Genomic DNA, 24,401 nt, shown 5'->3' on the forward strand with positions numbered 1-24,401 from the left:
TTCTCTTCCAAATTTGGTCCCAGGTTTCATCCTGTGACCTCTGGTAATGCCATCTCGTCCCATCAGAAGACTTTCTTCATATTTCTTTGGTTTATGGGGGAATATGGAAAGTAGCAAACCCTGCTTTTAGCTCATGTCACATGCATGGCAAGAGTAGCTGAGAATTACAGTTGTGGAAAAGTTTTTCCAAAGTGTCAGCTCAAAGGGATGTTGACACAAATGAGGTATTAGGAAAGTTTATGTTGAAATCAAAGCAGCTGATATTTGTGTCTCTTTGCATATTATACCTTGTTGACCAGTGATTGAGGTTCATCTAGAACATAAGGTAATGCATTTTAAGTCCTGCATATTTTCTCTGTGATTTAGAGATTAGCCTAAGTCCCAGTCTTTCTGTGAGCTTTGCACCAGAGAGCTTTTACAAATCATACCCTGATAGGCCGTTAGCATGGTTGCTAGTACATCCCCATTTTCAATTCTGTAATTGTTCACCTCTTGTACATGCAAAATAAATCATTTTTGCTTCTCACCCAAATGTACTGTTTTATGAGCAGGTAACACTATCTTAAATAGCTCTTATCAACTTATAGATTAATGCTGATCTGCTTTGCTCCATATAAATAATAAATGCTGGGCAGATTTGGATAAGTCAGCAAGCAAATCTCAAAAGTGACTGGAGTAATGAGTGTGTGTTGAATGACCATATTGTTTGATTTTGCTTTTCATGGAGTTATGTTCTTTTAGAGAAAGTTTATGTTCCATAGAAACTGGGAAAGATTCTAATTGATGGAGTAGAATAGTCTTCGGAGCTGTAAATGTGTCTGTCTTATGCAGGTGCCATAAACTTCAGGTATTTTCTTGATTTGCTTAGGCATGAATATACCAATAGCTGGTGTAAGCTTTAGTTCAGCCTTTGGACCCTAGCTACCAGCCATTTGTCCTGCTGCTCTTTGAGCTGGGGTGGATATTCTGGCTGAACATAAAAAAGACCCTACTGAATTTTAGGAAATAAAAAGCTTTCTTTAAAAAAAAAGGTGAAATTAAAGCTTTATTACCTCCTTTCATGCCTTTCTCTACCCAGGGTGTTACAGGAATGTGTTGCTGTAGGCCCCATTTTCAGGACAGCCACAGCAGAATTCCCCATTTCTCCCTTTGGCTCTTTGCAGTGTTGCTTATGTTGTTGGCTGCTCTGCTGAGCCCTTTATGTAACCTTCTCCCGCCCTGTGCTTGTTCTCACCTGGCAGAACTGGCCAGGCTTTCGGGTGCCTGCCTTACAGTTCCTCCTGTTCTCATGCACACACAGCAGTTTGCAATGGATGGCCCTCTCCATCACATCTAGAAAAATACACCTCTGAGGGAATTTTGTAGAGCATGAGTTTTAATGTCAAATGGATTCAATGTGGACAGGATTAAGCATGTAAAAACAAAATACTGCATGGTTGTAGACTGGCAAAAAGCAGCCAAGAAGGGCTTAACACTTATTGTAGGGAGTCTGAAAGGTGCCTGTTATTATTCTTGATCTTTAGTTTTTTTGATTCAGCTCTTCAGCTTGCTTTAAGATCATGAAAAAAAAAGAAGAAAGAAACTTGACCTTGACCTCAAGAATACAGCTTGACCCCAGTGTTACTTCTTTTCTTGTTCTCATAATACCTTCCTTATATTGAAGGAAAGTTTTAACAGCCAAATCACCTGACCCCACAGCAGAAGGGGGCTTAGCCTAGTGAGTGCCACGCATAATTTTTATTCTTTTGAAGGGAAAAAAATGCCTCCTGGTAGGCAGCCAGCAAGTGAAGTCAGGTGGAATTTGCCTTCACTTGATTATAATGAGCTTTGTCCCTTTGTTGATGTCATCTCAACTATATGCTGTTGCCACCTTCTCATCCGACCACTTTCTGTCATAAAGCTCAGTAGGGAAAATAAACTGAGGCCAAAACAACATATGGAAGTGTCTTGGCAAGATTTGGCTGGTCATTTGAAGTGTTTCCCTTTTCTTCTGTGGGTAGGAGATGAAGTCAGAGCTGTGTTGTTTCATATATAAGGATTATTATTTTTAGACCAGCGGCAGTTCTTAGCCTCTGCATGTAATCTGCTCAGACAGAGCCACTCAAGGCAGCAGGGTTTGCATGAACTGTCTGTGGGGCTCAGTCACTGATGTTGAGTATAACTTGAGTTTTGGAGGTGTGAATGCTCAGAGCACTGAATTGTGTGGTAATTTAAAGCTCAACATCTCATGGTCATCTGTGTCAAGGTCTTTTAGGCATGGCAGATTTGTGATAAAAGCTTTTCATAAAACCAGATCACAAGGTATGCAGTTGTTAGTCTGCTGATGTTTGGTGTCAACTGGGGGACATCCAGGGCTGTCCTACTGACTGTGACCAAAGTGCCCCTGGGTTGGAGAGGGCATGTATTGCAAACAGGAATCTCTGTATGCTCCAAGCAGCCAGGGACAGTGCATTTAGAGGGAATCTTGGTACATTTAAAGGTTATCAGGGCCCATTCTGAAAATCACCAGCTGAACCACGTGCGTTTGGTGCTGCCAGTGGGAGGGTTTGCCTAGGATGTCGTCCCTCAGCTATACATAGCAAACTCAAAGCTCCTTACAGAGAAACCTCTTACCAGTCACTTTCCACAAATGGTGCCTATACCTAAAGGTACTTAGTGAAAATCCTTGAGAGGTATTTAATGCAAAAGCAGTTAGACTGTCTGGTGTTTTTCAGAAGCCCTCTGACACACCACTAGCAGGGAGAAGTGCAGGGCAGCTACAGCACAGCACTTGGGCCAGTTATTAATTTTGTCTGAACCAGGCTCTGCCACCCCAAGGGCTTGCCAAGATGTGTGACATGGGGGGGCTCGACAACCTGATTGCCAACACTGCCTACCTCCAGGCAAGGAAGAGTGGAGAAGGAGATGCCAAGGAAATGCAAAAGAGGCGTAAGAGCCTCTCGCTGCCCAAGGTTGAGCAGTGCAAAGAGCACAGAGAGTCCATTGTTGCTGATTATGACAGCATCTGTGAACAGCAGCCCATTGGCAAGAAATTCTTCCGAGACTTTTTAGAGACAGTGCCAGAATATTTGGTAGGTAGGAATTTCCTGGATGAGATAGCAAGCTGGGAGTTGGCAGAGGACAGTCTCAAGAACAGCATCATGGAAGATATTGTCACCAATTTTCTTAAGGAAGGCGGCAAAAGCTATCTGTCTTTCATGAGCTCTGACTTGGTCAGCAAATGCCAAGCAGCTACTGCAAAAGACTATGAGAATATCATGCAGCTGGCCAGGGAGGAAACCAAACTCTTCTTTAAAGACAAGCCCTTCAAGGACTTCCAGACCAGCCCCTTTTATGACAAATTTATCCAGTGGAAAGTGTTTGAGAAGCAACCAGTAACTGAGAAATACTTCTCCGAGTTCCGAGTGCTGGGCAAAGGTGGCTTTGGAGAGGTAAGAGCTTGTACTTTTAAGGATGTGAGTCATTGCTCCCCTTTCAAGACCAGCAGGTGGGTTTGCAAAGAGCAGTGGATTAAGCCATTGTATGAAGATTTGTAAAATGTGCTCCTTCAGATTGCCCATTTTCCAGAAATTAGACTGGGTTATTTATACTGTGATGGAGGCTCGGGTTAGCAATGAGCTGCTTTAATGTTCTTATATTCTGTATCCATGCTAGTAAAAAAGCTGGCTTCTTTACAAAAACTTGCATGAATGTTCATGTAGTTAACTATTAGTCTGCTCCTTGACATCTTTTTAGCCTGTGCTATCACACACTCCCAGATAATTTTTAGCTGGAGTTTAGGGAAAAACATGCATCAGGATCTGTTCCCAAACTACAATATGGAGATTTTTGAGAGTCCGGAGAGTTAAACTGTACAGATGCAATCTGTATATGCTGCTTATTCTCATGGTTACAGATTTTTGTTCTTGTCCTTGTTCCTTTTATTTGCTAGTACATGTCTACTAGTGGTATCCTTAAGAACTTTGCATCAGGGCCGCCATATACTACTGGTCCAGAACCGAACTGATTGTACGCTTGTTTTTTCCTTGTTTTCTCTGCTCTGCTAATATACTCTTCGTAGAAATTGGCATCAACAGCTACTAATAGGCATCAGTGATTCCCCAGTTCCTGCCTGTTACTATCCTTGATATTCCAGTCTCTGTGTAAAATTTCTTCATGCCCTTTCCATGTGCATATTCTCTAGGTTTGTGCCATCCAGGTCAAAAATACTGGCAAGATGTATGCCTGCAAGAAACTGGATAAGAAAAGGTTGAAAAAGAAAAGTGGAGAGAAGATGGCACTGCTGGAGAAAGAGATCCTGGAGAAGGTCAACAGCCCTTTCATAGTCACACTAGCTTACGCCTATGAGACCAAAACCCATCTATGTCTTGTTATGAGCCTTATGAATGGAGGGGATCTGAAGTATCACATCTACAATGTGGGAGAAAGGGGTTTGGAAATGAAAAGGATCATCTATTACTCAGCTCAGATCACCTGTGGGATTCTGCATCTCCATTCCATCAAAATTTTGTACCGGGATATGAAACCGGAGAATGTCCTCCTGGATGATAATGGGAATTGCAGACTGTCTGATCTTGGATTGGCAGTGCAAGTCAAAGAGGGAAAAAGCATCACTCAGAGGGTAAGTACAAATTCATTGAATGTGGGCAGTGGGAAGTGAAGCCATTCTGTTTCTAATGCCTTGTTAGTCCAAGACTTAATTCCCCAGAATTTAGTCTTTGCTAAAGTCCTAATGTAGTCATTTCATTCTAAAGACAGTTCTTAAGAAGATTTGGTTTATTAACTCTTTAGCTGCTGCATGTAGTAAAATAACTTCTTTTGGACAGAAACAGTAGAATCGACTTGTTTCTCTTAAGATAAGTTTTTGAACCAGCGACTTTAGAGAGGCAAATGCCTTGTGCCTTTTGGAATACTGCATAGTCAGGGATTTAACCAATTGTTTAATGAGCAGCAGTCAAAGATATGACTCCTTCTGTATTCCACTTTTTCTCCTAGGACAATACAGTTTCTTACACATTACTCTTATGTGATGCTACTGATTGTATTGCAGGTATGCATGGTGCTGCATAATAAATAATTTCCAACATTCCTTCCCCCCACAAATCAATTCCTGAAAAAGTTAGCAGACTTGATGGTTTGTAAATGTCCATGCCTGTCTACATGTGTAATGAAAAAGATGGTTGACCAACTGTTTTTTGTGTGAATTAGATTGTGCAGCACTTTAGCCCTGCCTGGGGTCATCCCAAACTAACCTGGATTTGTACTAATGTCAGGAGATTTACACAAGAAATATGTATTCAGGTAGCTTAACTATGAAAAAGAGATATTTCTCTCAAGGTATCTGGATCTTAAAGATGTGTATAATGAGAGAATGTATCTGAAATATGCTAAGAATATGAAGAAATGGAAGCAACATTATAAACTGGTCTAACTTCCCTATGTTAAACTCCCCAAGTTCACATTAGAAATTCCGTAGAAGAGAGGACCTGCTAATGGCCTTTTACATCATGTGTGAAGTGCACATCTTTTGATGTTGTTAAATTCAGTAATTTTGAAGGATCTTTTCTTTTCCTGGCAATTTAAGAAGCTTGTATTATAACTGGTTTTAGTTCTCGCTGAAAGAAAATGTGGAAATCGCTGTATGTATAGATAGTAAATAATTTTCAAATTAAACTGCATGGTGTTTTGGATACAAAAATACAGCTTCTGTGAAAGGCAGGTTTTTCAGTAGAACTTACATGAAATGATGTTGTTTTGTTTTTAAAGATGGCATTTTCATCAGTGAATCCAAAGCTATAAACCTTACTGTGCTTTGCAAGTTATAGAGGCCTGCAGTTACTATGATCGGATTTGCAATAGTTTTGTCCAAGGGCAGTTTTTCTTACTTGTAAATATGTGGGGTTTGGCAGAAGGAAAAAAAAACAAAATGAAAGAGTGTATTTAGCAATATATAACCACTTGTGTTGATGTTGGGTGGAATCTCAAAGCAATACTGGACAGTATGGTTGTTCCTCCTCACCTATGACAGCCATCAAGTTTTTAGTGACTTTCCTTTGTTGTTTTTAGAAGCTCTACGCACCATTATGTGGGTGCTTTTATTAGAGCAAAAACTGCAATGAGTAATGCACTCCATGATTGTAATGTGTTGTAAGTAATTTCTGTTAAAGGCAGTTTTATTCATACATTACATTGAAGTAGGAGATGGAAGAAAATTATTATTTTTTCATTTTCTGTATCATAACTATAAATGAGTTAAATTAATAATAATTCCCATATTTTTTTTTGCACCTCTGTAAAATAGTCATATTTGAAAGCTTCTAAAAAATGTTATACGAGATCTGGATACTATTATTATTTATAGTAAAGTCGTACACAGGAAGACCAAAGAACACATTTACAAAATTTACATTAAGCTTCACGATGTACTCCTGTAATAAAAGAAAAATGGCGCTGCTAAATTGCTTTTTGTCTGCTAATCATAGTTACATTCTGACTTCAAATTATCTGAAAATTTACATCATAACATGCTTTTTTGAGTATGACTGCCAAATTGTTATCACTTAACCAAACCTATACAAATCACTTTTTCTTTTTTAACCCAAAGGAATGTATGGCTCCAAGACAGGTTTATCGAATAAGATTTAATCAGTTGCACCATTTTGCGGACACAGTTTTATAAGAGAATTTTTATAAGCTAAAGCAGAATATATATTCCTTCCAGGCCAAATCTGTATAGTACTGATATCTAAGTGCCTAATATCATAAAGCTGTTTCTAGATTTTCGATGATGATCTGAACTGACAATTTAAGGCTTACAATTTTCAGTCACTAGTTAAGGGATGTTGTTACTGATCTATAGTATATAATATATGGATTTATCTGTGTATTCATTTCATTAGAGATTGCAAAAAATACAATATTTTGATGAATTCTGAAAGTTTTGTACACTCTCATAGTTGTATAATTCATTAAAGATTAAATTTGTTCTGCTTTCAAAACATAAAAAAATTCCTGTCCTCTCATGTATGAATAAATGCATGTCACCCATACATCAGCTGGAGGATCCATTAATCCCTTTTGTAAATCTTATTAGGTGATTAGGTTATCACATGGCACAGGTATTAAGCTTGTTAATGAGTTCCTGTTTTAGACATTTTTCAAGTTTTCATTGAGGGTTTCTACAAAATTATAATGTTTATGTACTGTTCATCGGCCAAAGTAACATTCTTTGTGGGCAGAAAGGTTTTTTGAATTTTAGATGGATGACTTCAAGGTGGTCTTAATAAAAACTTGTGTGTGTTTATGCTTCAGAAAAAGCATTGTGCAAGTGATAATTCAATGCTTATGTAATTGAAGAAATAGCCTTGTTATCCTTTATGTACTGCCTTTACATATACTGCCTTTTGAAAAGCACTTGTGTGCTCCATACAAATTGCCCATAACTATTATAAATAAAAATACCCTGCTTTCAGAAACAGTGCTCCTTACAAAAATCTTGAAAGAGTTGGATATGCAGCCTTAGTTTTCTCCCTCTCTTTTCAATTGCTAAAGCAGCAGGGAGAAACGTCCAGCTTTCTGTGTGAATGTATTTTGAATTTATACTGTAGTTGTAAGTAATCGATACAGTAATAATTACAAAATTTAGAAAACTTTAATTTCCCTAAGTGTGCTGATTTGTCTTTTTGAAGTGCCAGCTGATCCTAGAATGGAGAAACCACCCAAAAAAATTAAAATACGTAAGTTTGAATAATAACAGTTTTGAAAATAAAAGTAGAAAACAGTTGAAAGCTACTTACAATGTAATTTTCCTTCTTTAAACATACATGGATTATATGGGATCTTCTCATGATAGCTACATGCACCTGTGCACTCTACCAAGAAATGTGTCTGTGCACACTTAGTAAGGCAGAGCTCTTACTGACATCGCTGGAAACAAACAAATTCTTAGTAGTAATAAAACTATTCAGGTCTTTAAATGTCATTATGACTTCCTACAAATGTGCCTGTTGCTTCTGATCTGATGTGTTGGTCAGACCCTGCAGGAACTAGTTTGTATCTTAAAATTATGACTTTTTAAATGTTATTTTCTCTGTCCTACATAATTGAAATAGATAACGAGGAGAAACAGCCTGCAAAGATGGCTTTTACACAGGCAAAGTGTTTGTCTGCTTATGTACACACTAGATTGATTCTAGCACTAGGGGTTCTTTGCATACGACAGAAATGAGCTCCATCCCAAGTTTCCCCACTTGAACAGTTTGACCTGTCATCTTTTTCTTGAAGTCTCTGTGGCTTATTCTCATACAAATCAACATCCACTTGTATGTGAGTCAAGTGCTCCTGCCTTTATTCAAAAGAGTAATACTACTTAGTTTCCTGAGAATAGTTGTGAGAAAAGTCAGCATGTTCTTCTGTTTAGTGTCTTCATGTCCTCTGAATTTAAATATAGAGGAGTTAATTTCATTTTTCCAGAGGTTAGTGTGTATTTGCTGTTTATTTAGGGAAGAATTTTCTGCCCTTACTGGGTATGGCTTTTATGAAAAGCAGCTGTTGCATGTAAATTGTGAAGAACTTTTGTGCAGATGCATGTGAGCCAGAGAGCTTAAATATTGACATAATAACTGTGAAAAATAATATAAACATATTTTTGTAGTATTTATAAAAGTGCATTCGTATCTTCAGAGGTTTCAGGCATCCTCACAGTTTTCCTGTGCTATGTTTTATATATTTGAAGGACATCATAATATTTGTATAGGAAAAACATGTTTTGGTTAAAATCTTACTCAAAATGTCCTTTTGCCCTCCTGTATGTTTGTTTATTATAAGATTCTATTTCTTAGGAAAACACAAGGATGTTCCTGAAACTTGCAGTTTAATTTCAAGGCAGTTGAAAAGCAGGAGGAGGGTTTAGACTTGTGAAATAAAAAATAACTCAGCAAGCTATTCTACAGTTGACCTTTGTTCATTATCCCATGGCATTCTTACTGGATAAGATTCTGTAAAAAATTTTTCCTTTGCACTTTGAAAAATGACAGCTCTTCATTTGCTCAGCATTAGAGGAACTTGCTGCTGTTTTGCTTATATATTTTGAAGTATGACATGTAAAATTGGTGATGTTTTTACTGGCAGAACTTTGTTCTTAAAAATTTTGGTAATCGCAGTTGTTATGAAGTGCATCATCATGACAGGTGTTTCAGATTTTTTTAATCTCTGAAACATGTACTTTACAGAATGCAGCCTTACCCACGAAAGTCTGTGGGATCCATGTAAGGGTACTGAGGGAGCAGGCAGAAGTGCTGACCAAGTCATTTCCTATCATGGCTTTCCCAGCAGTCCTGGAAAACCAAGGAGGTCCCAGTTGCCTGGACGTTAGCAAATGTGATGCCCATCCACACTAAGGGCTGGAAGAAGGAACCAGGAAACTACCAGCATGTCAACCTGACCTTGGTACCAGAGAAGCTCATGGAGTAGATCATCCTGAGTGCGGTCATGCAGCATATACAAGACAACCACAGGATCAGGCCCAGCCAGCATGGGTTTAGGAAAGGCAGGTCCTGCTTGACCAGCCTCATCTCCTTCTATGGCAGGGTGACTGCTTTGTGGATGAGGAGATGGCTGTGGATGTGTCTGTCTGGACTGTAGTAAAGCCTGTGTCACTGTTTCCCAGAGCATCTCCTGGCAACCCGGCTGCTCATGGCTTGCACAGGCTCTCTCTGCTGGATAAAACCGGCAGGATGTCTGGGCCCAGAGTGTGGTGGGGAATGGAATTACATCCAGCTGGCACCTGGGCACTGGTGGGGCTCCGCCGAGCTCAGTACTGGGGCCAGCCCTGTTTGATCAAGGGGATCAAACAAGGGGATCAAGTGCAGTCTCAGTGAATTTGCAGGCAACAGCAAGTTGGCTGGGAATGTGGATCTGCTGGAGGGCAGGAAGGTTCTGCAGAGGGATCTGGACAGGCTGGATTGATGGGCTGATGGCAGTTCTACAAGGTTCAGTAAGGCAAAGTAGCAGTTTCTGCACCTCACACTACAGACTTGGGGAAGAGTGGCTGGAAAGCTGCCCAGTGGGAAAAGGGGGTTGTTGGTCAACAGCTGGCTGAACATGAGCCAGTGTATGCCCAGGTGGGCAAGAAGGCCAGTGGCATCCTGGCCTGTACCAGCAATAGTGTGGCCAGCAGGACCAGGGCAGTGACCATTCCCCTGTGCTCAGCACTGGTGAGGCTGCACCTTGAATCCTGTGTTCAGTTTTGGGCCTCTCACTGCAAGAAAGGCATTGAGGTGCTGGAGTGTGTCCAGAGAGAGGCAATGGAGCTGCAAAGTGTCTGGGGCACAAGCCTGGTAGAAGGGAACTGGAGAAAGGAGGCTCAGGGGGACTTCCCCATTTTCTACAACTCCCTGAGAGGGGGTTGTAGCAAGGTGGGGGTTGGACTCTCCTGCCAGGTAACAAGCAATAGGACAAGAGGAAATGGCCTCAAGTTGTGCTAGGAGATGTTTAGATTGGATATTAAGGAAAGTTTCTTCCCCAGAAGGGCTGTCAAGCAGTGGAACAGGCTGCCCAGGGAAGTGGTGGAGTCACCACCCCTGGAGCTATTTAAAAGCCATGTAGATGTAGGGCTTAAGGACATGGTTTAGCAGTGGGCTTGGCAATGCTGGATTAATGGTTGGGCTTGATGATCTTAGAATATTTTCCAAATTATGTGAATTCCATGATCATGAGAGTGAAGGAATTTGTGAGACTATTCTGCCTCCTGCAGTTTTGGATATGGCAGAAAGGATACTGTAGTCACCTCAAATTAAGAGAATGCAATGTGTCCCATGCAGTACTTTTCCTACACACAACATGCCATCCATTTTTTCTGTTAGGGAATGACACTGGAATCCTTTATGATGTAGTATGAGGTCTCTGCATGACTTTTACCATAGTTCCTCATCCAGCTTAATCTGACAGTTAATAAATGCTATAGAATTTTCTATAAAAATAGTGTACATTCTGGAATGATCCTGTGGGTAAAACATCTAGTGGGCCACACTTTGACTCATCATAGTCAAAGAGGTTTTTATTCCATTTGATAAGAAATGCAGCATTTGGCTGACACTGTAATTCTTTGAACTTTTGATTTGATAGCTTTGACCAGAAGCAGTATTGCAGACAGTAAGCTGTGAGATGGTGAGGAAGGTAGTACTTCTGTTCTTACTGGACCACATGTGACATTCCACATACTGTCATGAGTAGTTTCAGTTAACAGACATGCAGTTATTTTTTTAGGAAGACAAAATAAAATCCTGGAATTACAGACACATGCAAGCTGTGAAGACTGGGGGCTTGGTTTTGTCCATTATTCGAGTTTAAAATCTGTTTGTGAAAGGTAGCAGGTGCATGGTTCTTAAAACAGATATTAAACCAGAGTGTAGTTAAGCTGCAGGACTCTCTTGCAAAAGGTCTTGTAGGCTCTATAAATTTATCTAGGTTCAGGAGGAGAGTGGACAATTGATGGAAAAAAGTTTTGTTGAGAGAAACCATTTCTGTCTCTGGAAGCCCTTGAACTGCAAATAGTTGAGTCTAGGAAAGTGTAGAGAAGTCTCAATGTACACATCAGGCTCTTAGAGATTTTCCTACATATTAATTTGTTTGAATATAATTCACAGACAGTAAACTGACCATAGGGGCCATTGGTCTGATGCAGCCAGTACCCATCTCCTTGGATTTACATTTTAAAGAATGGTACCTCCAACATTAGTCATAATCCTGGAAGATAAAGTGGATGAAATCCTGTGGATTTCAGTCATCAGCAGTAATTCTCCAGGCTTTATTGACATTTGCACTGCTTAACCTAGAGTGGCTGTACCTACACTGGAGGGCCCCTACCCTTCCCAGAGCACCCTGCAGTCCTGTCCTCTCAGTCACAATGTCACAGAACACAGGATTTCTCTTTGACATCCCCTTTCTGAGAAAGCAGTCTATGTGTGGTGCCACAAATATGGTATTTGCATTCATTATGAAGAGCTTCATAAAATATAGACAGAGCTAAGAGATATGGAGAGTTTTCTCCCTTATTAACACTGTTTATGGAATATTCTGTGGTCATTAAATAACGAAACCATGAATATCTCTGAAGTAGTATTATTTCTATATTATAGATGGGAAATGGTCAGGAGAAATTTGAAAGGAAATTAAAGAGAAAATCATGTTACAGGAAGACTAGATAACCCTTATAATTCTTGAATTCTAATTGTGTGCTAATGAGTCTCTACCAAGTGTTCTGCTTGTCCTAAGTGCTCCATCCTGTAATGTCTGATTGCTTCCCTGTCTGTGAATGCCTTCTGATGTCTTCTGATGACACTTCACTGAGGTGGGAGTTGGTAGCAGGTTCTGTCTCCAATAGGGATCTGAGTCAAAGATTTATGTGTGATTATGCAGGAAGAAAGTGGGGAGCTGCTGTAGAATCCAAAGTTAAAATTGGTGCTCAGTTACTGGATTGTCCCTTCTCAAGCCCTTTATCCCTTTGACTTCCATACAGCATGAATCTAAACTGAAATCAGGCTCTAACTGTGTCTCTCTTCCCAAGGAGGAACACACAGGCAGGAGTCCCTACTGCACCGAGTAGCTTTCTCTTTTGTTGTGCAACTTCATTTCAGTGATTACTGGTGGCCAAGCTTAAGAGAGTGAAAACCAGTGCTGGACTTTTTTACTATTCCAGTTAGTGATTTTGAACCCAGAGGCAATTTTTTCTTTTTTTCTAATGTAGCAAAAATCTGTTTTGTCCCTTTTGTGCTTTTGCCTGTGTGGGCTTTTTTTAAAGCACAACTTTCCCTATGAAAATTATCTTCTTTTGTGAAAATCAAAAAAGTTTAGTATTGAATCTTACATAAGCATGTGGGATTCAGTAGCTCCTAAGATCCTATACCGTCTTTGTCACTATCTTCTCCCACTACTCTGAACAGTCCTCCTTGTGTTCTTCTGAAATAGTAGCCAAACAATTCATCATGGGCCATCCCATCGGACGGTCCCTCCCTCTGCTAAGCATTAACAATATGCCAGAATCCTTGTTCTGTGCAACTTTCCAGTGATTTTTTCCCTATTTAGATTTGATTTTATCTTCTTTTAAAAAAAATAGTTGCCTATTAATTGGGTCAGCTGGTTTCTTGTAACTATATGAACTTGTGGTGAGAAAAAACTGTGGAGGAGCTACAGTTCTGTGTGACTCATTTAAATTAGTCTCTGTTCCTCCTCACAGTGACTCTTGGGAGAAGAATTAAGATGGTGAAGTGAGTGACAGAGGCAGATCAGTGTTGTTCTCCACATCTAGGGCCTTTCAGCTTGTGTGCAGGGAAGAGATTTCTGTGGTCTGTTCCTGCATTCCTGCAGGGTCTATTAAGGCCATTGCTGAAGGATTGGAGGAACAGCTGGACAAGAGAACAAAGCAGGCAGTGGCACCCCTTGGAGGAAGGAAGGACTGAGCCCCAGGAAACAGCTGATAGAGCTAAACTCAGCTTGTTTTTTTTCCTCTGTTCAACAGTTCTTGTGCCATGGCAAACAAAAGATAGACATTCTGATTTGCTTTACTGTTTGGTTTGTGATATCAATTGAGTTTGTTTTGCAGAGATCTGTGGGAAAAGGTAGCAAGATCTAAATCCTGTTTCTCTCCATTTGCCTGTTTCTGTGCTGCTGAAAGCTCCAGAGAGTTCTCTCTCTTTCTTGCCTGCACCTGCTAGAAGCTGGGACAGGGGCGGTGTTGAAGGAGCTTTCCTTGTCGGGACAGCAGTCAGAGGGATGTGTGAGCTGCTTGCACTGCGGGCCTCGTTCTGCTCCGAGCTCTGCTGTGCCAAGTGCCCCTTGACTGCACTGGGATCTGAGTGCACTTAGTGTTTCTCAGGATCGCATCTTGAATTACTAAAAGATTATAATTATGTGACCTTTGAAAAATTTATGCAGGATCGTATTTCACAAAAGAAACATTTGTATACTTTCAGATGAGTCATTTCTACTATGCCCTGTCAAACCACACTCAAAGCAATAATTTCACTCAACAGAACTTCTTCGCTAATGTAGCCAAGGGCGGCATTTGGTCATTACATTTTAGAGGATTATTGAAAAATTGTCTTTTGGGTTGTTCTCAAGATAGTGAAATAAAGGCAAAGTAGATCTGTGAACCCTTTCCAAAAGCAAGTAAATTAAAATTTAATTGACTGAAATGTAATGAGTATTTTTATAATTCAAGCAGCTTATGCAAGGCATCCTGCTCATCATCACAAAAGACAATATTAGATGGAGAGCAAGCAAAAAGTAGCTAGTGTTGTACTACTACGCTTCAGAAAGTTCTATGCCTCTACAAAGGCATAAGATTTCTGTCTCCTGTAAAAAGTTGGGATAACTTTCTTTGTCTTCTTTGTTATATTTTTATTTATTGTGTCCCATTAGATGCTTCCAGATCAATGAAGGCGTAATATGTGTTTGTGTCTCTGTAAGATCACTTGGTTAGTTAACACATATGTTCAAATGGTTCCTTGTCTTACCAGGAATTCTATAGGAAAGAAGAGAATAATGTGCTTCATCTCAGTCAAAACCCAGTGAACATCCTAGTAGTGTAGAGTTGACAACAAAGGAATTAACTTTGAGTATGGGTTTTTTATTTTCTCTGTTTTCATTAAAAGAGTGAAATTTATCCATGTAAAGTAAGATCTAGTAAGAAAAAGTGGGTTTCAATTAATATACAACTTCTGAATTTACTTACAAATTTTACTGAATGAAAACATCTGCAAAATCATACAAACCTAGTGATTTTTTGTCTGATAGACATATCAGTATCCCATACTTGGAGATACCCATTCTGAGGCATGGTCAGATAATTCTAACTGAGTTAAATATTCAATACCAGCCCATGGGAAATAGACCCCTTCTAAAAAATAATGCATGTATCTTTTGTGGTGGCTTTTAATTTCTTTGCTTTCTGTCCTTTTTTTTTTTCATTTTTGCACTAGAGTATAATTTACGGTATACTTATTTACCCCAAGGCCTGCCAAGAGTAATTTACTTTAATTTACATTTGCTTTGGGAATCAGTGGATAAGTTTTCCACCCAATACATTATTTTTTGCTGCTCAAATCTCACTGCTAGTGAAAGTTGTACAGTTTAAAAACTCCCTTCACAAAGCTTCTGTTTTACCTCCTTAGATAAACCTCTCCTGAGGTTGTTGAGGCTGCCTTTCCTGTTGCTGTAGGATATCTTTTCCTGGAAAGATGATACGATTTTTACATCTTGTTCTCCATAATGATTAGTGTAGGGGTGTTAGGTGTTACCTTCCCTCTAATGCTGCCTACTCTCCAAAGATAGAATTAAATCTTCATTTGAAGGATCTATGTTCTTCCAGTTCCAGGTGCTGAATAATTCTTTTTTTTTGTTGTTCTCTAATACAGCAAATGCTAAAGGCTTTCGTATCTTTCTTCCCAAATGATTTTGCCAAAATTACACATATAGAGAAATAGGTGGAAAAGACTAAAATTTAAGCTCTTTTCTTCCTTTCTTCAAATTCCTGTTTTGATAGAGATTTATGTATTTCTCCCCCCTTACTGTTTTTCTTCCCCTTTAAAAATCACTGTTGACTACTTGTGAAATGTGTTTGCTTCTGCTATACAATTATCATGTTTTAGTGGGTTTTGAGTCTCAGGGCTTATGAGATTAGGTTTAGAATCCTGCTTCTTAGCCTGTTTCTTCATTGTGAATAGAAGGAAAGCTTCAGGATTGGGAGAAATTTGTTTTTAGATTCAAGTTTGGATGAAATTCTATGAGAAAACCGTCGCTCATTAAATTCTGAATTGAAATGGTTTGGCATATCAGAAGAATGCTATGTTTCTAGACTTCCTCAGATGGAGTTGGATCAACTCAGTAACAGCTCAAGATTTCAGTGCTACTAATTTAGAATGTTGAAGTTTAGTTCTTGTTTACATTTAAGCTCATCCACAGCCTGTCACTTCAGTCTAAAGGGAGGCTGCTGTTGGTCCATTCTGTTTTCTATTAAGTTGGGGTCGTGCCATCTTTTTGGTGTGTAATGATGGCCTTGCTTTCTCTGTTCTTGAGAAACACAAGCACCATATCAAAGCATGGTGTTTTTTCAGATGGTGTGTCCTACTGGAGGGTATGTGGAAAATGCCCATGGAAGAGACTGAAGTTACTTGGCGACAATTTATTTTGAAAAAAAACTGTAGAAGAGAAAACACAAGTGGAAGGAAAGAGGCAGTCTGAAAGGAGCTGCCTTGAGACATATTTGTGACAGTGGATTTCTGACTTTTCCATGTCAGATGTATCCAGGTTCGGAATGATGATGCTAAGTTGCAGTAAAACAATGTCTTATCAGAAAGACCATATTGTGCTGTAAGAGCACATTTTGATGATAATGTGACTCAATAGTTCTTCAAGGCATTAGCGCCCCAGCTTCATCTCAGTAAAAATAAAAATGTTTATTGCTTCCCAGAAGGAGAAAAAAAAAAGAAAAAAATATTCCAGAAACCTATTTAGAGCTGTGTTTACTAATCCACAGTGAGCTCTGTGTGCAAGGTTTTGTATCAAAATTTCTCTACTTCTTTCAACCTCTCCTCTCCTTTCCAGGTTTTTCTGAGGCCAGATGGATTTGGGGTCTGTGGTCCATGTTCGAGCATTTGTCCCCTTCCCTGAATAGGGCAGTAATCATACCTAAAAATATAATACTGTCAGGGTTTCTCTCAATATTTTTACTTGGAGAAATCCAGTGTGAGCAGTACAAATTGCCTGTGGGATGATGTCAGCAGCTGCAGTGCCCATGCTGCTCCTCTGTACTTTTGTGGTTTTAGTGAGAGAGGCAGCTGTTTGCCTTTAACCTTTCCTTTTGCTTTCAACCTGACTGATACTTTTGTTCTTCTCATCTAATTTTTGTTTTTCAACCATATGGAGAATTTTGTTCTATATCCTTAAAAGTAAAAAAAAAACCTACAAAGAGAGAAAATAAAGTGGATTTAATTTTCTGTCTATTAGGCTTATGTTTTAATTGATGCTAAATGCTCCCTCTTGCACACATTGTTTACAGTAGAGTATATGTCATAATGTGTAAGTGACACTAGCTAAAGTTTATGGGGGGAGACCTGACTTGGAAGTACTATGCCTAAATTTGCAAAAATCAGAGGGGTTACCCAACCCCATAAAACAAAATCCATCTGTTAAGCTGTGCTTTTTATGAATACAATTTGTCCAAATGAGCTTAGCTTTAGTTACCTTTTTCTAACTGTTTTGCTTTGGAGTGAATCTCTCATCAATTGTACGTTGATAGCAGTAATAATGACCATCTTGAGAAAGCTTTAGTGGGATTTTGCCCAAACAAAGTTTTTTATTTTAAATTGTTGTACTGGTAATACATCAGTCCCAGTATTTAAAAAAATAGGAGAGGTTCAAGCAACTTCTGACATGTTATCACTGTTAGGTGAATCTGGTAAATACATAAGATAGAGCATGCAGTGCGCCAGTGAACGTGGGTTCAGCTGAGGAAATGCTGTTCCAATTGAAATCTCATGTCCTCAGTCATGGAACAGTGCAGCAGAGAGTGTAGAAGGACGCTGGTCTCCTCACTTCCCTCGCAGGTGAATCAGCTCCCTGGGGACAGAGGCAGCAGAAGCTATTTCAAACATTGCAGCCTGTCCCCCATGGGGAAAGTGGAAGGCCTGTGCTGGGAGGGAAGCAGGCAGATGCCCCACTCAAAGAGTGGCCATTTCTTCTCTCAGAGAAAGGGCTATTAGTGCTGTAAATAGTCTTTATTCAGGCATCTTTTTTTAGTCAGGAAATATGAACTTGTTCCTTCTCCCAAATGTCTGTAATTTATGAATTATATTTTTCATAGGTTTACTTTCTTCCAGTGGTTTTTAAGAGTTTTTCTTGGCCCTTGGTGGTAGAACATTTATCCAGAAACCCAAGAAGGAGGTGGCTGAGAACTTCCTCATTGCAGCTCAGCTACTGGCTTGATGAGAATTTTCTCACTAGCAGCAGACCCCTGTGTTGGAGCAATTACAACCATTGAACAGGGTGGGAATCAGTGATTGTTTTGCTTGATTTTTGTACTCTTTAAAATCTTTTCAAACTGATTGCTACTTGTGTTTACACAACAAAACTAACAATATCTTCAACCGAAAAAAAGAATAAAATGGATGAAGAAAGCAAGCTAGCCATGAATTTGAAAATAGACCACTTTTAGGTAGAAATTGCACAAATATTTCACCTTGGAAAAGCATATTTAAGACAGTTTTCCTATGTGCTAAGATATTTAGAGAGATGTAGTCCATGTGCTAAAAAAGTTATACCTCACGATTTCTAGATTAAAAAAAGGTCAAAGTTTCTAGATACAAAATATATCAGTAGAATATTTTGGAAGAATTATAGACTAGTGTGTTTAATTGTATGCATTTCATTACTGACATTGTATAGTAAATCTGTCTGTTTGCAATAGGCTGGGACAAATGGTTACATGGCTCCAGAAATCCTGAAGGAAGAGGACTACAGCTATCCCGTGGACTGGTTTGCTATGGGGTGTACTATTTATGAGATGGTTGCTGGGCGAACACCATTCAAGGATTACAAAGAAAAGGTCAGTAAGGATGAGGTTAGAAGAAGAACTCTGGAAGATGAGGTGAAATTTGAACATGCCAGCTTTACAGCGGAAGCGAAAGAGATTTGCCAGCTGTTTTTGGCTAAGAAAAAAGAGGACCGTTTAGGAAGCAGGTATGCCTTCTCAATCTCAGTACAACAGAGATTAAAGCTGCAGACAATATAGTTATTTTACTTACTGCACAAAATGGGTTGGATCTTCACTTTCTATAGAGTACTGAATTTTCCCTTTCACTTCTAGGAAGAAAGAGGTGGAAAGTTTTGAAGATAATATGGAAATAAGGAACGTTGTTGCAATAGTATGATCATCTGTCCTCACTCCAGATGACTCACAGGAGTTGCCTTCTTGTTATTTTGTGTATTAGACTCTATATAGTTTTGGGAGGAAGGGGCAGCCTCTTTTTCTTACACATTCTTTCCTAAAGATAGAGGATATTCAAGTAGATACCTGTATCCCTGCTAGCGCAGGCTGAATGCAGAATATTAGGCTGTATTGCTTACTGGAATGATGTGGGCAGAAATCCAAATCTGCAATGTGGATTCTCTTCCCTGCAGATATCTAATTTGCAAGGCAGCATCATTGGCTTCTTGCTGAATAGACCTTAACCCCTCTGCTTTGCTCAAGTGCTTTAATAAAATGTTGTAGAATTTCTGGTCATCCTGACTCATCCCGGGGAGAAAAAGAATATTTGGCACAAATTCCTATAAAGCAGAACATTTCTGGGCACTTCAGAGGTGGCTTTAGGTTGATGAAGATTGATGGATGTGTCCCTGACTTAGCAATTTCAAGGAACTGTTCAATAAGATGAGAACTGCAAAACTAAACCTTGTCATGTTTAACTTGTAATAGCTCTGATCCCTCTGATATGTGTGTGTAAAAATAATTTAGTGCATTTCTAATAAACAGATTGCAGATCTACATTTGCAATATAGACAAAGAAATATAATAAAAATTTTAAAAACTAATGGGAAACCAATAATACGTACCTTTAGAATACACCATGATTTGAATAATCTGTGAATACAAATATATGTATCAGGTGCTTTTCCAGTCTAAAGGTGGAATAGACAAAGGATCTCATTGAAAATGCATAGATAGTCTTCTAAATTTATATTTCATAACAACATGGAACAGTTTTTCAAAATGTCAGGCAAACATTTGTCTGAAATAATTAACTATAATGAAAGATAATAGATCATTAATACACATATTTTAATACACATATGCTGTTTAAGATATCCTTCCTCTGATGTGCCATACTTAGAGAAGGAAAACAATAGGATGTATACTCTGAGCATGATACAGAATAAAAGCCTGCATGTACCTCTTAAACAGGGCAATACTATTGAGGACAGCTCCTGCTTATGTAAAGATTAGCACTGTAATTCTACGAAGGACAACAAGAGCTTGGGTTATCCACAGAAGTACCTGTTGCATAAGTTAAAGCTGCTCAAAGACAGCTTTATTTTGTACACCTGACCTTTTAAAACACTCCACTCTTCTATTGAAGATGCTATTTCACTAGCTAACTCAGGAAAGACATAACCCATTTTCTTCACTCTAGCTTTTTGGGATTGATATCTCAAATCCCAAAGTGATGTTTAATTTTTTTTAAATTGAAGAATGCAAAATTGACCAACTTCATGTGAGTTCATTTGCTGTTCCTATTTAAGTTACATAAAAATGCAGTTCACAGAGGATGAGCTCAAGTTCATCTCCAGCTAGTTGGAGGATGTCTCAGTTCCAGTAGATGGCATTCATGTAGCTTTACATTTTTTAACTTTTTATGGTTTCAGGATGAGGAACACTGCAGCAATCCATTTTAGAGCCTCCAGCAGTTTCTAGTGCTTTTTGGTTTATGTTACAAAAGGGAAAGCAAAATAAAGGGAGATTTTTGCGAGCGCATTTGCCCAGTCAGCACTACTGGGTCACTAGTGTCCCAGGACACCAGTTAATTTGAACAGCAGCTGTAATGCACTTCAGGCTAACAGTGAACATAAATAAATCATATCAGGCTGCTCAAGTACTCCGTTATCACTGGCTAGGAAAGGTAGGAGATGATTTTACAAGCTTATGGATATGTGGAAGTCAAGATCCCCATTGGCTTAATCTGTACACTCATAATTTTGCTTATATGGTGCTTTTGGGTTGAAAACACAATTTTTTTTCATTGCCCAAGATGCCTGGATGGCAGAATCCATCATTCTTCAGGCTGTGATGTGGCATCCTGGTCATTCATGGTGGTGTACAGTGGATAGTGCTTGGTGGTGGCTTGCTCAGAAGAACTGGGCAGCAGAGGTGCAAAATGACAATTTTCTAGCAAGGAGCTGAAAAGAGCAGCTGGTGGTTTCATTTCTGCTGTGTCCAGGGAGCTCCAAGGCAGGCCGGAAGCACAGCAGGGCAGGATGAGGAACAGGCAGTAGTGCCTAGCTGGACAAGCTGTTCTGCATTCATGGAAATGAGGATTTAAAAAATAAAGATTTTTCCATAGTCACACAACTCTACTCCTCCTATATGGTGCTCCTGCTCATTTCCAAAGATAAAAAGACTTGCCAAAGGTTTGCGTTACATTTTATTCATAGAACATTGTCTACAAATACATGAGGGCCTACACTTTGCTGAGTTTGATTTTGTAAGGAAGTTGGAAAAGAAAAAAGCAATGTGTTACAAACTACCATTTTCTGAGGCCAAAACGCAGACAAATTTGGTTTTCCTATATCACTGTTTTCAAGAGCAGTGCATCCATAAATACATTAAACAAAGAATGCATAGGTGTGGAAAAGACAGTGCTCCTCTCTGCTCCTCCTTTCTCTAGAATTCCAGATTCAGACTTTGCATGCCTTGACATTAGAGGCACAGTTCAAAAGCTGTGGTCTTTGGTCATGCTTCAACAAGCACACATTTGAGGCTCAGATGATTTTTATCATCAGAAAAAATCCTACAGTCTCTCTATGGGTCTACAGTGAAACAATTCACTAGTTCTTTTATAGGTGAAGTTCTCCCTAAGGTGTGAAGTTGTTTTTCATAAGATTTATTTAACTTAAGTGTTTACAATTATTTAGTCCTTTCTGTTTTTTCTTATTGGGTTTTAACTATATTAATAAAGGATTATGTTTGTGACAGTGGCACACATACTTTTGTTAATGTCATAATCTGTGAATCTCTTGCCTAAAAAAAATGTTTGTTAATTTATAAGAGTAGTTATTTTGAATGAACAGTCACTAAAAGTGGGAGTGTTTATTTGAGTGTCATAACTGAGTTTTTTAATGTAAATATGTAGATGCTTTGAATTAAGATAAAACCAGAATTGTCATTTGTCACCAGGTTTCTATTCAGACAATTGCTGCTTAGAGTCATTCTATAGACGTATTAACCCAATATACCCCATTCTAGAGTTTAATACATATTCTTACCCTATAGTATAGATACTCTTATCCTAGTTGATACAGGGCCAGTCATTGAACCTCCCTTGTTGGACAGTAAATCCCGTACTTCCCCTCCCCATCCTGCTGTAGGTTCAGTTCTGGTGGAAGCATACCTTTGGATGGGGCATCCCAGATGCAGCACTGCAGCTCCTGGAGCGTGGCACCTTGCCTGGGCTGATTTACCCTGAGAGGTGGAGTAATGAGTAACGGGATCAGAATGTTTTCAGCTTCTCAACTTGGCTTATGTTGTGCAATGCAGCGTTCTTTGGTTAGGAAAAAAGGAATTGTGTTGCATGATATATATATATATATCTATATCTATATATATCTCCCCTTATTTTAAAGTACTGCCATGTACAAAACACAGCCACCCCTGTATCTCTCTGAGAGCAAAACACACTGATGAGCAAACTTTTGCTTTATTGCAGGAATGAAGACGATGACCCAAGAAAACACAGCTTCTTCAAAACAATAAATTTCCACAGGCTAGAGGCAAACCTTATTGACCCTCCATTTGTGCCAGATCCATCAGTTGTCTATGCCAAAGACGTTGCAGACATTGCTGACTTCTCTGAAATACGAGGAATTGAGTTTGATGACAAAGACAAGAAGTTCTTCAAAAAGTTTGCAACGGGTGCTGTCCCTATACCCTGGCAGGAAGAAATCATTGAAACTGGACTGTTTGACGAACTGAATGATCCCAACAGAGTAGTTTCTGGAGGTTATGCAAACGGAGGGGAAGCTAAATCAGGAGTTTGTTTGTTGTTGTAATTATATCATTACCAAAAAGAATAGAAACCACCTCAGAACTTTCCATATTCTGACTCTATTTCAGAAACTCAGTACACCTGTTTGAGAAGAACCAGCCAGTGTAATGTGACATTGACAGGCTATGTAGGACCACCAGCTGAATAGACTGTATTATTTTCCTTTGCTCTAAGGAGACATTTTTGTGTTATTGGAGATGTATCAAATGAAGAACCATATTTCTTCAAGAAGCTTAGAATAGAAATTCTGAAATACAAAAAGCAATGATAGAGTGAAGAGGCAATGGCTTTTGAAAATGACTGATTACTGTTTTGAATACAATGATTTGTTGGTTTTGTCTCTTTTTTCTTGTTATTTCTACTAACATTTCCTCTTTGTTCTACAGTTTTCAGGAAGGATTTTTTAATTTTCACGTAATCTTGGACAGTGGAGCTCATATACCATGTCAAACTTGGAATCTTATTGGTTAGCCAGTCTGTCTGTTAAATTCTATTAGGTTTTGGGTGGTTCATTTTAATATGTTCAAATTGTCACAAGATATAAAGAAATATCTAGATATCACTTGGAAATAAGAACAACGGGATCAAACTCTTTTCAAATGTGATTTTAAGATTTGAAGATAAGATAGCACCAATTTAATTGAATAAAGCATTTATTTACTATTATTAAGTGTATTCTTTTAAGTGATAATACCATATGCAAAGAAAATGTATTTGTAAGTAAATAGACATTCTTTTTGGCAATTTTTAACTTATATCAGATTTCCTGATTATTTTTCTCTATTTTGGTGATAAATTAAGATACAGATAGACCAAAGTAATTCGTAATTGACTTTTTACAAGACATTCAGTGTAAGATTTTAATTCAAGTTGCAAAATGCATTATACTATTAAGTGCTGTAATGATGAAAAGGTTATGTATGCAAGTTGAAACTATCTTCAAATGTTTATTGATTCTTGCAAATTTTGATGTGTTTTTATTTTTCAATTTTATGACAACCTAAATTGAATTACTTGGGAATATTGCTATGAGTACTTGCTACTTGTGAAGTGTGTTACTCATGAGATCCCTCCTGCTGATTTTCTGTGGTAAGAAAATAGGCAGTTGTTCTTTGCACAACTTTTAAAACTGATCCTGCACATGCTGGTCAGTGTCATCTATCCAGCCATAATTTCCATTGACTGAAGTGGAAGTTGAAACTACTTCATTCTTTGGAGTCTTGGAGGCTGCAAATGCCCTATTTTCTGTTTTTCATACAGCAAACCTCCTCCTGAGCTCAAGGATTTCTTTTAACTAGACACTGGGGTTAACTCACACATCTGTTTTAGAAGAGGAAAACCTGTAGATGCAATGTCTTCTATAGTCAGGTCTGTCATCTGCAGCACAGAGCATTGGTGTTTATTTATAACCTAATAGCACATCCCAAACTCTTAAATTTTAAATACTTTAAGTGTTTTAGTCACAGCTAAGTAATTGGTAATACTTTGTGTTGTTCTGAGTAGAAAAAAAAAATTGCTCTTTTTTTCTTTTAAATTTGCTTTTCCAGTGCTTTATATACTTAATATTCAAGTGAAAAATCAAGAAGA

At 38.6% G+C, this 24,401-nt stretch overlaps 1 protein-coding gene across 1 annotated transcript; it reads left to right on the forward strand.

The window, feature by feature from the left end:
• The first annotated feature begins 64 nt into the window (after nucleotides 1-64).
• GRK7 (G protein-coupled receptor kinase 7) lies at nucleotides 65-23,460 on the forward strand. The gene is made up of 4 exons (XM_069024032.1): nucleotides 65-3,431; nucleotides 4,184-4,621; nucleotides 18,464-18,735; nucleotides 22,476-23,460. The coding sequence occupies exons 1-4, from the start codon at nucleotides 2,829-2,831 to the stop codon at nucleotides 22,816-22,818; spliced, it is 1,656 nt and encodes a 551-aa protein (XP_068880133.1). The 5' UTR covers nucleotides 65-2,828; the 3' UTR covers nucleotides 22,819-23,460.
• The last annotated feature ends 941 nt before the right edge of the window (nucleotides 23,461-24,401 follow it).

Source organism: Aphelocoma coerulescens, chromosome 9 (genome assembly GCF_041296385.1).
Source record: "Aphelocoma coerulescens isolate FSJ_1873_10779 chromosome 9, UR_Acoe_1.0, whole genome shotgun sequence".
In the NCBI taxonomy this organism is placed as follows: Eukaryota; Metazoa; Chordata; class Aves; order Passeriformes; family Corvidae; genus Aphelocoma; species Aphelocoma coerulescens.

Excerpts from the sequence above, each read along its gene's own strand:
- GRK7 (XM_069024032.1), top strand. The coding sequence starts at position 2,829 with ATGTGTGACATGGGGGGGCTCGACAACCTGATTGCCAACACTGCCTAC. Across the intron at positions 3,432-4,183 it reads GCAAAGGTGGCTTTGGAGAG|GTTTGTGCCATCCAGGTCAA; the intron begins GTAAGAGCTTGT and ends CATATTCTCTAG. Across the intron at positions 18,736-22,475 it reads GAGGACCGTTTAGGAAGCAG|GAATGAAGACGATGACCCAA; the intron begins GTATGCCTTCTC and ends GCTTTATTGCAG.